Genomic DNA, 14,459 nt, shown 5'->3' with positions numbered 1-14,459 from the left:
TAGCCTTGCTTTTTTGGTCATTTTTTCCAACATGCTATATCATCGTGTTTTTGGCCATATTTGTAAGTTTTAATGCTATGGCGTGCATCAGCACGCTCTTTTATGACATTTTGAAGTGTTTTCAGCTGTTTTTGGGACATGCCATTTTTTGACATTTTTGCCTTACTATAGCCTTGCTTTTTTGGTCATTTTTTCCAACATGCTATATTATCGTGTTTTTGGCCATATTTGTAAGTTTTAATACTATGGCGTGCATCAACATGCTCTTTTATGCTGTTTTGAGGTGTTTTGAGCTGTTTTTGGGACATGCCATTTTTGACATTTTGCCTTACTATAGCCTTGCTTTTTGGTCATTTTTCAACATGCTATATTATTGTGTTTTTGACCATATTTGTAAGTTTTAATGCTATGGCGTGCATCAGCACGCTCTTTTATGACATTTTGAAGTGTTTTCAGCTGTTTTTGGGACATGCCATTTTTTGACATTTTTGCCTTACTATAGCCTTGCTTTTTTGGTCATTTTTTCAACATGCTATATTATCGTGTTTTTGGCCATATTTGTAAGTTTTAATACTATGGCGTGCATCAACACAGTCTTTTATGCTGTTTTGAGGTGTTTTCAGCTGTTTTTGGGACATGCCATTTTTTGACATTTTTGCCTTACTATAGCCTTGCTTTTTTGGTCATTTTTTTCAACATGCTATATTATCGTGTTTTTGGCCATATTTGTAAGTTTTAATACTATGGCGTGCATCAACATGCTCTTTTATGCTGTTTTGAGGTGTTTTGAGCTGTTTTTGGGACATGCCATTTTTTGACATTTTTGCCTTACTATAGCCTTGCTTTTTTGGTCATTTTTTCCAACATGCTATATCATCGTGTTTTTGGCCATATTTGTAAGTTTTAATGCTATGGCGTGCATCAGCACGCTCTTTTATGTCGTTTTGAAGTGTTTTCAGCTGTTTTGGGACATGCCATTTTTGACATTTTGCCTTACTATAGCCTTGCTTTTTTGGTCATTTTTTCCAACATGCTATATTATCGTGTTTTTGTCCATATTTGTAAGTTTTAATGCTATGGCGTGCATCAGCACGCTCTTTTATGCTGTTTTGAGGTGTTTTCAGCTGTTTTTGGGACATGCCATTTTTTGACATTTTTGCCTTACTATAGCCTTGCTTTTTTGGTCATTTTTTCAACATGCTATATTATCGTGTTTTTGGCCATATTTGTAAGTTTTAATACTATGGCGTGCATCAACACAGTCTTTTATGCTGTTCTGAGGTGTTTTCAGCTGTTTTTGGGACATGCCATTTTTTGACATTTTTGCCTTACTATAGCCTTGCTTTTTAGGTCATTTTTTCAACATGCTATATTATCGTGTTTTTGGCCATATTTGTAAGTTTTAATACTATGGCGTGCATCAACACAGTCTTTTATGCTGTTTTGAGATGTTTTGAGCTGTTTTTGGGACATGCCATTTTTTGACATTTTTGCCTTACTATAGCCTTGCTTTTTTGGTCATTTTTTCAACATGCTATATTATCGTGTTTTTGGCCATATTTGTAAGTTTTAATACTATGGCGTGCATCAACACAGTCTTTTATGCTGTTTTGAGGTGTTTTCAGCTGTTTTTGGGACATGCCATTTTTTGACATTTTTGCCTTACTATAGCCTTGCTTTTTTGGTCATTTTTTCAACATGCTATATTATCGTGTTTTTGTCCATATTTGTAAGTTTTAATACTATGGCGTGCATCAGCACGCTCTTTTATGACATTTTGAAGTGTTTTGAGCTGTTTTTGGGACATGCCATTTTTTGACATTTTTGCCTTACTATAGCCTTGCTTTTTAGGTCATTTTTTCAACATGCTATATTATCGTGTTTTTGGCCATATTTGTAAGTTTTAATACTATGGCGTGCATCAACACAGTCTTTTATGCTGTTCTGAGGTGTTTTGAGCTGTTTTTGGGACATGCCATTTTTTGACATTTTTGCCTTACTATAGCCTTGCTTTTTAGGTCATTTTTTCAACATGCTATATTATCGTGTTTTTGGCCATATTTGTAAGTTTTAATACTATGGCGTGCATCAACACAGTCTTTTATGCTGTTTTGAGGTGTTTTCAGCTGTTTTTGGGACATGCCATTTTTTGACATTTTTGCCTTACTATAGCCTTGCTTTTTAGGTCATTTTTTCAACATGCTATATTATCATGTTTTTGTCCATATTTGTAAGTTTTAATACTATGGCGTGCATCAGCACGCTCTTTTATGACATTTTGAAGTGTTTTCAGCTGTTTTTGGGACATGCCATTTTTTGACATTTTTGCCTTACTATAGCCTTGCTTTTTAGGTCATTTTTTCAACATGCTATATTATCGTGTTTTTGTCCATATTTGTAAGTTTTAATGCTATGATGTGCATCAGTACGCTCTTTTATGCTGTTTTGAGGTGTTTTGAGCTGTTTTTGGGACATGCCATTTTTTGACATTTTTGCCTTACTATAGCCTTGCTTTTTAGGTCATTTTTTCAACATGCTATATTATCGTGTTTTTGGCCATATTTGTAAGTTTTAATACTATGGCGTGCATCAACACAGTCTTTTATGCTGTTTTGAGGTGTTTTCAGCTGTTTTTGGGACATGCCATTTTTTGACATTTTTGCCTTACTATAGCCTTGCTTTTTTGGTCATTTTTTCCAACATGCTATATTATCGTGTTTTTGTCCATATTTGTAAGTTTTAATGCTATGGCGTGCATCAGCACGCTCTTTTATGCTGTTTTGAAGTGTTTTCAGCTGTTTTTGGGACATGCCATTTTTTGACATTTTTGCCTTACTATAGCCTTGCTTTTTTGGTCATTTTTTCAACATGCTATATTATCGTGTTTTTGGCCATATTTGTAAGTTTTAATGCTATGATGTGCATCAGTACGCTCTTTTATGACATTTTGAGGTGTTTTCAGCTGTTTTTGGGACATGCCATTTTTTGACATTTTTGCCTTACTATAGCCTTGCTTTTTTGGTCATTTTTTCAACATGCTATATTATCGTGTTTTTGTCCATATTTGTAAGTTTTAATGCTATGGCGTGCATCAGCACGCTCTTTTATGCTGTTTTGAAGTGTTTTCAGCTGTTTTTGGGACATGCCATTTTTTGACATTTTTGCCTTACTATAGCCTTGCTTTTTAGGTCATTTTTTCAACATGCTATATTATCGTGTTTTTGGCCATATTTGTAAGTTTTAATGCTATGGCGTGCATCAGCACGCTCTTTTATGCTGTTTTGAGGTGTTTTGAGCTGTTTTTGGGACATGCCATTTTTTGACATTTTTGCCTTACTATAGCCTTGCTTTTTAGGTCATTTTTTCAACATGCTATATTATCGTGTTTTTGGCCATATTTGTAAGTTTTAATACTATGGCGTGCATCAACACAGTCTTTTATGCTGTTTTGAGGTGTTTTGAGCTGTTTTTGGGACATGCCATTTTTTGACATTTTTGCCTTACTATAGCCTTGCTTTTTTGGTCATTTTTTCCAACATGCTATATTATCGTGTTTTTGGCCATATTTGTAAGTTTTAATACTATGGCGTGCATCAACACAGTCTTTTATGCTGTTTTGAGGTGTTTTGAGCTGTTTTTGGGACATGCCATTTTTTGACATTTTTGCCTTACTATAGCCTTGCTTTTTAGGTCATTTTTTCAACATGCTATATTATCGTGTTTTTGGCCATATTTGTAAGTTTTAATACTATGGCGTGCATCAACACAGTCTTTTATGCTGTTTTGAGGTGTTTTGAGCTGTTTTTGGGACATGCCATTTTTTGACATTTTTGCCTTACTATAGCCTTGCTTTTTTGGTCATTTTTTTCAACATGCTATATTATCGTGTTTTTGTCCATATTTGTAAGTTTTAATACTATGGCGTGCATCAGCGCACTCTTTTTTGCTGATTTGAGGTGTTTTGAGCTGTTTTTGGGACATGCCATTTTTTGACATTTTTGCCTTACTATAGCCTTGCTTTTTTGGTCATTTTTTCCAACATGCTATATTATCGTGTTTTTGGCCATATTTGTAAGTTTTAATACTATGGCGTGCATCAACACAGTCTTTTATGCTGTTTTGAGGTGTTTTGAGCTGTTTTTGGGACATGCCATTTTTTGACATTTTTGCCTTACTATAGCCTTGCTTTTTTGGTCATTTTTTCAACATGCTATATTATTGTGTTTTTGACCATATTTGTAAGTTTTAATACTATGGCGTGCATCAATACAGTCTTTTATGCTGTTTTGAGGTGTTTTCAGCTGTTTTTGGGACATGCCATATTTTGACATTTTTGCCTTACTATAGCCTTGCTTTTTAGGTCATTTTTTCAACATGCTATATTATTGTGTTTTTGTCCATATTTTTAAGTTTTAATACTATGGTGTGCATCAGCACGCTCTTTTATGACATTTTGAGGTGTTTTCAGCTGTTTTTGGGACATGCCATTTTTTGACATTTTTGCCTTACTATAGCCTTGCTTTTTAGGTCATTTTTTCAACATGCTATATTATCGTGTTTTTGGCCATATTTGTAAGTTTTAATACTATGGCGTGCATCAACACAGTCTTTTATGCTGTTTTGAGGTGTTTTCAGCTGTTTTTGGGACATGCCATTTTTTGACATTTTTGCCTTACTATAGCCTTGCTTTTTTGGTCATTTTTTCAACATGCTATATTATCGTGTTTTTGGCCATATTTGTAAGTTTTAATACTATGGCGTGCATCAACATGCTCTTTTATGCTGTTTTGAGGTGTTTTGAGCTGTTTTTGGGACATGCCATTTTTTGACATTTTTGCCTTCACTTCACTTCAAAATGTCGTAAAAGAGCGTGTTGATGCACGCCATAGTATTAAAACTTACAAATATGGCCAAAAACACGATAATATAGCATGTTGAAAAAATGACCAAAAAAGCAAAAAATATACAAAATATGACACTATGATGTTTTTTTCCTGACTTTCAAAGACATACTTTACTGGGGCATTTTTGAGGCACTTTTGCTAACATACCATTCTATGACATTTTTGTGGAGTTTTTTACGACATCCCACACTATGATGTTTGTGATGAATTTTTAACGAAATAGAACAGTATTTTGACAGCATACTATACTGTTACATTTTGGATGCACTTTTGACCTCAGACTATACTTTGACATTTTTGAGGCATGTTTGACAATATAATATACTGACATGTTTTAAGAATTTTTGATGACATACTATGACCTCTTTGATGCATTTTTGACGATAAACCATGTCATGAAATTCTTTCGGTAAATATTCAGGCTTACCTTTGTGTAGCTGCAGAGGAAAGTGGAGTGTTCCCAGAACAGTGCTGTCTGTTTCTGAGCTGGTTGGGGAGGTTTCCTGAAAGACAGCAAACACACCATCAGATAAGACTGACAGAGACCTTACTTAGCCTTGATAACAACTCTTTCATGCTTTTTGTTTTTAGTTATCTTGAACAGTAAAGTTACATACATCTTTTTTAATTTTTGCATTTCCCTCTGATTCCGATTGATATTTGAACAGATGGGTGCAAACTTCTAAATGACAATGATTTTCTCAGAGAACTTGTCAATGACCTGACCTAAGATTTCAATACGATTCAGTCAGTTTTAATTACCAATTGACAGTGCAGGTTATGAAACAGAATTTACTAACCAGGATCGTGTCTAAGGCAAAAGAACTGAAGGTCTGGTTTTTCCTGTTACTTAATAGATTATGCTTGATTTAAAGTCAATAATCAATATTATGAACTATATTATAAAATATAGGACACTGAATCGATGGAAGGACTTATCTTTTGCTGTAAAAATGAAAGAAACAGTTGTAATCTCATGACTTAAATAAAATTTGGACTTAAACAGATAAAAACTGTGGACCAATGTCTGATTTGGGGACACTGGGTATGAATCAGATCAATGTATACAGTAACTATTACGTAACTTCCCCATATTGTGTCTTTTATGTATGTGTAGTGTCTCTAATCTATTCATCTTTTTTTGTACAACCTTTTTTTACCAATATTTTTATGACATAATATACTTTATATTTTTTTCAATATTTTTGATGACAAGTAAAAAGCGATACTCTACTTTCCTACCAAAATGTTAAAAAAATTGTGAACAATAGTATTTCATCAAAATGGCATAGTATAGTACAACATAAAAATGTCCAAAAATGCCAAAGTATATCGCTTATCACAAAAAATATGTGTAGTATTACTTATAAAAATGTCCACTGTAATATTGTATGCCATTTGAATATTATAAATTTGTCAGTATAATATGACATAAAAAGTTTTCCAGTGTGCCTTTGCAAAATGTGACACTTTGCACAGTGACTACTTTTATATTTGATACTTCAAATACGTTTTGTCGATAATACATTGAATGCAGCATTTTGCTTAAAGTGGAGTATTTCTACTTTTAGTTCGGTACAAGATCTGATCGATTCCTCCACACTTTAGACTCTAATGTTGGACCACTGGAAAACTGACATTACATTTCACACATTCAGATAGCAGTGCAGTTTTTGTTTGCTGCTGTTAATGTTGGTGTTGGAGGTAGACACAAGTGATGAACATGTTTGACTTGTCTGTTGCTTTAGGAGGAGGCTGCAGGTCTACAGGCAGCTGCAGTTGGACAGCCTGCAACTAGAAGGTAACTTTTACCAGCTGGGACTGCATTTTGTGTTTTTGCTTTCTTTTTACATTTTTTAGATTTAACTTTAACCCTGAACTAATAATTTCTGTTCTCATTCAGGGAGGAGAGGAGGGATTCTTCCCCACAGCGACCCTTCTTCTACCGGGTTCTACGAGCTGCCTTCCCCTTGCACCTGCTCTTCTTCGTGCTGCTGGTTCTGGCCTGCCTGGTGCCTCTGTCTGAAGAGAACTACAGCTGTACACTGTCCAACAACTTCGCCCGCTCCTTCTACCCTATGCTGCGCTACACCAACGGCCCTCCGCCCACATGAAAACTGCCACGATGCTCAGCAAGTTCTCCTGATGAGAGGAGGACTGAGGGACATATGTGACATGTGATAAGGTGCAAAGACACTTTCTCCCTGCCACAGAAAAAGCACCACCCTTCACGTTCGAAGGCCTCCTCTTATTATTTTTTTGGACTTAACTTTATTGGTGTATTTAAATATGTATTTATTGATTGTGGAGTTCCGCAGTTTTAAGAACAGAAGCCATATCACTGATTCGTTTTAAAGTTTTGTCATTTTTATATGTAGATTTTCCACCTAACGTCCCCACCAAACATCTTCAAAACATGGTGCAAAGAGAAAAAGGTCTCACAATTTATTTTATTATCTACAGTATATTTTAATTTTTGTAATTTAACTGCAGTCTGTGGGATCTATTTTAAAGGACAGTTATTACCAAAGCATCCACAAATCAAATACACCAGCCATTTTTTACCACTGCAGCTATTTGTACTGTTTTCCATAGAAGGCAGCCACTTGTTGATAGCACATTTTGTACAGAAAACTTAATTTAGAGATATTTAAGAAGTGACGATCTGTAAGATGACTTTTTTTTTTTAAAATGATGGCAGTGACTCATCTGCAGACATGCCTTTCTATAGCCAACAGAACTACCATAACTTTATCAGATAATGTTGTTTTGATGGTGTTATTGATGATGATTGATGATTTTGTATATAAGGGCAAACTACTGATAAAAAAAAGCTAAATTATTGTTTCTGAGTATGAGTTTGAGTGTGGCACTGGAATATCTTTAAAGTAATTTAACAGGGAGCAGTAGTTTGAGATATTTTCCTAAGATTATGTTAACTTTATAGCCAGTGGTTAGGAGGTGGTTACTAGGTATTTTAGCAGATCACTAAACTGACGCAGATCCCCAAATTAAAGCTACATTGGGCAATTATTGACCACTGAAAGAAAGGCAGAAAGTGTCAAAACACACATCCTGACATAACAATAGTTAATCAAGTGCTTTTAGCTAACAGTTTAGCATTAGAAACTGCCTAGGTAAGGCCAAGACACACCAAGCTGACATCAGAGCTACTACTGAGGAACGGTGGCTGCTACAATGCCTCATGTCCTCTGTCTCTGTCTAAAATAAAGCTTGAACACACCGTGAAGACTATGGCCAACAGCCAACAAGCACATACGTTCAGCACCTGTGTGAGAATAAATGACTCTCCATAACAGCAAGTGGCTGTAATCTGTATGTGTCTTTCAAACAGGAAACTAAAAGATTAAGATTTAGCCCTCTGCTTACTTAAATGGGTATGAAATGATTCACTCATGGGGCTCTTCTAGACTTTTGAAATGAAACTGGACCTTCTTTGTGGAGGTTTGTAAATCTAAAAAAAAAAAATGCATCCACAGATTTACAGGGTCCTGGACTGCATGGCTTTAAGAGGCTAGTTGGCCAGTTAACACATACACAACATAATCAGATGTTGAAAGTATAAATCATATTTGCCACATAACTGAACTAATGGTAAAGAGCCAACAATATATTCTGCATAAAAAGCAGAGGGGGGACAGAGTTGTCTCGCCACTGAGTCACAACGAGAGGTAGAAACGGAGCCAAAACAGTGTCTGTGTAAACAGGACAGCTGGCAGGAGAGGCAAAGTCATGCCCGTCACTCCTCATTTGTTTCAGTGGTACAGCCTGCCCTCTAAAATGACACTCTGGAGAGGCCTGATGCTGCTGTTGTTTTCTAAGTGCAAAAATTCAAAGTCAGCAAAAAGTCTCATTTGTTTCAGCGGTACCAGCCTGCCCTATAAAATCACACATTGGAGAGGCATATGGTTGCTGTTGTTTTATTATGTGCAAAAATGCAAAGTAAGCAAAAAAGTCTCATTTGTTTCAGCGGTACCAGCCTGCCCCATAAAATCAAACATTGGAGAGGCATGATGCTGCTTTTGTTTTGTTATGTGCAAAAATGCAAAGTCAGTAAAAAAGTCTCATTTGTTTCAGCGGTACCAGCCTGCCCTATAAAATCAAACATTGGAGAGGCATGATCCTGCTGTTGTTTTATTATTGCAAAAATGCTGTCAGCAAAAAAAAGTCTCATTTGATTCAGTGGCACCAGCCTGCCCTTTAAAATCACACATTGGAGAGGCATGGTATTGCTGTTATTTGATTATATGCAAAAATGCAAAGTCAGCAAAAAAGTCTCTTTTGTTTCCGCAGTACCAGCCTGCCCTCTAAAATCACACATTAGAGAGGCATGATCCTGCTGTTGTTTTATAAGTGCAAAAATGCAAAGTCAGCAAAAAAGTCTCATTTGTTTCAGCGGTACCAGCCTGCCCTATAAAATCAAACATTGGAGAGGCATATAGTTGCTGTTTTCTTATGTGCAAAAACACAAAGTCAGCAAAAAAGTCTCATTTGTTTCAGCGGCACCAGCCTTCCCTATAAAATCACACATTGGAGCAGCATGATCCTGCTGTTGTGTTATTATTGCAAAAATGCAAAGAAAGCAAAAAAGTTTCTTTTGTTTCAGCGGTACCAGCCTGCCCTATAAAATCACATATTGGAGCAGCATGATCCTGCTGTTGTTTTATTATTGCAAAAATGCAGTTAGCAAAAAAGTCTAATTTGTTTCAGCGGCACCAGCCTGCCCTATAAAATCACACATTGGAGAGGCATGATGCTGCTGTTGTTTTATTATTGCAAAAATGCAAAGTAAGCAAAAAAGTTTCTTTTGTTTCAGCAGTACCAGCCTGCCCTATAAAATCACATATTGGAGCAGCATGATCCTGCTGTTGTTTTATTATTGCAAAAATGCAAAGTAAGCAAAAAAGTCTTTTGTTTCAGCTGTACCAGCCTGCCCTATAAAATCACACACTGGAGCAGCATGATCCTGCTGTTGTTTTATTATTGCAAAAATGCAAAGTAAGCAAAAAAGTCTCTTTTGTTTCAGCGGTACCAGCCTGCCCTATAAAATCACGCATTGGAGCAGCATGATCCTGCTTATGTTTTATTATTGCAAAAATGCAAAGTCAGCAAAAAAAGGCTTGGTGTGTCAGGACCTCTTATACACAGATTCAGCAATCAGATTTATATGCAGCTAAAAAAACAATATTATTCGCTCTAACAGGCTTTTAATTCAGTACGGCTGCAGAGTTGGGCGTTAACCCTCAGTCGTTTAAATTGCAGCAATTTACATCAATGTTACATCAGGTTAAATGAGTTTTAAAGGGAATTTTTCTTTTGATTTGGTGTTAATTTATGCAACAATATTATTTAGCTCTGGCAGGGAGTCCTGCTTTCAGACATTAACAGCAGCAAACACATACTGCTATTTGAAGGTAGAAGAAGGTAGAAGGTAGATTTATTTGTCATTTTTTAAACAAATTAGAAAAAAAAAAAATTACATTTGTCCTTGATCCTGCCACATCTTTGGAGCTGAAGGATGAGTTGATTAAAATCAGCAGCTGCTGTGAAAATTCCATCCAGTCGCTGCTGGTGGCATCTGTTAAATAAAGAGCACACAACATCTTCATCTCATGTTAAATTATCTAAATTATACCCCTGTAAGAATAATTTATGTTTTTTCTTACTCATTCAATGATGTCTGAGTCGTCCGAGCCCCGAGGAGTGAAGATCTGCAGGCATCAAACATAAACAAGTTAAAACACTGACTTTTAAATTTGTGGTTTATACTGTAATGCACATGAGCGATTTACCTGAGTGCTGCTTTCAAACTCTTCAGTCATGCAGTTGAAGGACTGGTGATAAAAACAAGTCAGACTCAGAGCAGAACATGAATGTAAGTGATCCTTTGGGCAATGAATGTAGCTGTGTACATGCACAATCAAAGATCATTAAATGTCCGTAATTTACAATGTTAGAATTATTGATCCTAAATGTTAAACAGTGTGTTTGATTTGAAACTCAAGTGTTTGAGCCTAATTTGTACATACTCTCAGCCTCAACTCACACTCAGCAGAACACAAAACAAACAACAAAAAGTGTGTAAAGTTTGATTTATTTTGTGAACTCTTATTTATGGGATGTATAGTTGTCCTTTTTTTTGATTGACAATAAACTGTGTTTGCCATGATTTTGCTGCTGTATGTTTACTGTATCGCTGGGTTAGAGAAAGACCGACAGGCAAAAACTTACACAGGACATGAACGTGTGTGTTTGTGTTGTGCACGAAGAAACATTTTCAGCATCAGATTCAGATGAGTGTGTGTGTGTGTGTGTGTTGGTGTGTTTTTGCATGCATGTACAAGCTACAGACATCATAAAAGAAAGGATAGTGAACATATTAGCAGTGGCAGGATAATCTGGCACTAAGGCTGGATTGACATTGGCAGACGAGTTGCACAAACTTCCAAAAAGGACCTAAATGATGCGTTTGGGGCATAAATCCAATATTTTGAAGGATTTACTCTTTTTGATTGTTTGGCCAGATCAAAACAAAGCTATTCGAACTTGGATGGTACTGAATAAATGACTGGTTTCTTCTTCCAAGAGAACAGTGGTGTGTTAATGAGAACATAATCGGAAACAGCACAAAAGCCCAAAACACGAGGCTTTAAACGTGTAACAAGACAAATAGTTTAAGCCGACAGTTCCTCGGGTCTGTGAGGCCAAGAACAACTAAACGAGCCACTTCTGGACTGATGCTCATATTCAGCTATTTCTTCACGTGTTATCCATTTGGGAAAGTGCATAAATTATACCAAAAAAACCCACTGAGGATACCATCACGATCAGTTACTTTGTTAAAACTAAACCTAAACAAACCCAAAATAAAATTGCATACATATTTGTTTTCCTTGTTTAAGTTGAAACTCTTTTGTACACTTCATACAGAATTTTCATAAATTCTTGAGTAATTAAAAGGGAATGTTTACTTTAAATATGATATAGTATATACCCATAATTACTTGAATTCAGTATAAAAATGAATAGTTTGCAATGTTCACTGCCACCAAGTTACAGCTAACTGATGTTAGTTTAAATCATGGGAGGAAGCTCAGTGGACGAAAAATAATTGCAATTAATATTATCTGGTTTCGTATACTTTGGTACAGCATTTTAAGTGCTCTTGCTGTGTTTTGGTTTATTAAAATTACATTTGTGCTGACTATAATGGTTTGTGTTTTTAAAAAAAGGATGATAGAAAATAGACTGATAAACATCCCTAGATTTTTGCAACACTTAAATCTGCTAAAATCATGACAAATGCAAGTTAATGTGGCCTATTTTTTCTCCATTTTGCTTTCTTTGTAGCAAGACAAACTTCAAACAGTTTGATAAAAAGCTGATATTTTACATAAATTTAGCCGTTTAGCTTGTTTGGCTTTATAAAGAGTTAGCTTTACTCTTTAGTCTAAAGTTAGAACTCACACGGATTCAGTCAGTAGTATTTTAAATTGACAGACATGAACTCGATGGAATGTTTTATAGAAATGTAAAGCAACTTTTTATTTTGGTAGTGCACAATTCTTTCTAGAGATAATCATATACTGTATAAAAAATGGACAAACCCATCATGACATCACCCTTTAGTTTATGAACATGAAACATTTTGAAGCCTCTTTCTGCCATTTGGACGAGAGTATCGAGCTGTGGAGCAGCGAGGGGATGGTTTTAACTAAGAACCTGACAAACTGCCACTCAAAGCAGCTCTTGATTGTGCATCATTTTAAGCCTTAATAAAATGTAATAAATATATGTGTATCATATGATAGAGATAATGTTTTAACAGTCACACAACGCAGCACCAGATTTTAAATCAACAATTCATTTTAAAATTATAATTTTAAACGTTACGACATGTTTAATGAACCTATTTTAAACAATTTTCAAAAATATGTTTTCTAAACTTTTCCAAATCATTCTGGCCTGGAAAAGAGTTTTTCGAATTTCAGAATTTTTCTGTAAATTTTACGACTGTGGGCATTTTGTGAATTCTTCCAAATGGCCAGCAGGGGGCTAATCCACTGGTTGTAAAAAAAAATTAAAAAAGTCAAGATTGTCTATCCCTCTTTAAATGGTGAACTCTGTAAACACTATCATAATTCCTTTACTGTCTCAATCACGAGTTTTTAGTTTTCTTCGGTGCAACATGAATTTCACTTTGTAAATTATGTTGCCATATATAACGAAATTGACGATATATTGGTATGCAATAGGGAGTGGCTAACAACTTGCAATTAAAAAGTTGCCATCATGTGTGTCGTGGGGTTATCAGTCTGATCTAAAACTTGCTCTTCCACAGCTCCACCCTCTCGTCCAATAATGGTCACTTCTGGCTAAAAAAAAAAAATCCTAGATGCCAAAATGGCAAATTTAAAGCTTTACAACAGAAGTCAACAACTCAATGGGTGACGCCATGATGTTAACATCCGCTTCTTTTATAAAGTCTATGGTGCCGAGAACAGATGTCACATTATGTGAATCCAGCCTTAGTTTAACCGGATGAACAGACAAAAAAGCTCAAGTTAACAGTCATGATGTTAAAAGGCCACGAAGTGCCGCTTCTTGACTCCACTGAAACGTGTAGTTTGTACAAAGAGAGTAGAAAAATCCCAAACAGGCACCGATTAAAACACCAAAGTACACAGTAGAAGTGAAGGAGAAAAACACCACAGTGTGATAGAAAACACCGCCCCGTTTTTTGTTGTTTTTTTAGCTATAACAACCCTTTGTGGAAATGGATGTGAACCGTGTTGACCACATGCACTGCAGACTGTAGACAGCTTGTTCTGGATGTTACACCAATGTGAAAAACAAGATACAAATACTGTTTATCAAAAAAAGAGTTCAAACTGACTGGCAGAGGTTCAGCGATGTCCTCACGAACACCGACTGTAGTGCACATTCACAAGAAATATTTACGCACACAAAATATACATCAATCAAAAACATTTTTTTTTAAAGACTAAAAACATCTCGACAGGAAAAAAAATTTACCTCACAAAAGCACTTTTTTAAAATCCTTTTTTAATGTCCTCTCCTCGATCTTTGGGGGGTGGAAAGCCATTAAAGGTTCATTTAGTCTCTTTCAGTCCTGTCACCCCCTCTCAGGCAGTTTCCATGGCAACTCGTTCAGCGATGATGTAGTCTGTTGGTTCCACTGATGGACCTGCGTCTCCCGTGTCCATTGACCAGTGCTCCGGATGGCTATAACTGTGAGGAAAGTTTTTACAATTAGTAACCCGAGGTGAATCATATGAGTACAGTTACTGAAGTTCAGACACTACAGATTAGTTTGAGACATTATTTTTACTTTATCACCAATAATTTTAAACACGAGAAAGAAAAAAAAGGAGAAAATATTCATTTTCTTTCATTTATGTTTCACCATTGCTGCATTTCTTTTTCTCTTTTACTCTTCTCCTCTTACCTTCTTCTCAATTCTTCTCATCCTTTCTTCCCACCTTATGTCTTACTAGGATGCACGATATTGGA

The 14,459-nt window shown here is 35.7% G+C and overlaps 2 protein-coding genes across 4 annotated transcripts in view; one reads left to right on the top strand and one right to left on the bottom strand.

Moving 5' to 3' along the window:
• Positions 1 to 11,094, top strand: part of syne2b (spectrin repeat containing, nuclear envelope 2b) — a 199,270-nt gene extending 188,176 nt beyond the window's left edge. For both annotated transcript variants that reach the window (XM_042500732.2, XM_088087660.1), the window contains 2 exons: positions 6,653 to 6,705; positions 6,808 to 11,094. In XM_042500732.2, coding sequence (XP_042356666.2) covers positions 6,653 to 6,705; positions 6,808 to 7,018 — 264 coding nt within the window. In that variant the 3' untranslated portion in view covers positions 7,019 to 11,094. The remainder of the gene's footprint in view (positions 1 to 6,652; positions 6,706 to 6,807) is intronic.
• The window catches only part of esr2b (estrogen receptor 2b), a 30,299-nt gene continuing 26,843 nt past the window's right edge, over positions 11,004 to 14,459 (bottom strand). For both annotated transcript variants that reach the window (XM_042501201.2, XM_088087661.1), the window contains one exon: positions 11,004 to 14,177. In XM_042501201.2, the coding sequence (XP_042357135.2) occupies positions 14,072 to 14,177 (106 nt within the window). In that variant the 3' untranslated portion in view covers positions 11,004 to 14,071. The remainder of the gene's footprint in view (positions 14,178 to 14,459) is intronic.

Source organism: Plectropomus leopardus, chromosome 14 (genome assembly GCF_026936395.1).
Source record: "Plectropomus leopardus strain MGB_pleo_1.0 chromosome 14, ASM2693639v1, whole genome shotgun sequence".
Taxonomy (NCBI): domain Eukaryota; kingdom Metazoa; phylum Chordata; class Actinopteri; order Perciformes; family Serranidae; genus Plectropomus; species Plectropomus leopardus.
The sequence above is the reverse complement of the archived record's forward strand: the minus strand, read 5'-3'. Positions and strand labels throughout refer to the sequence as shown.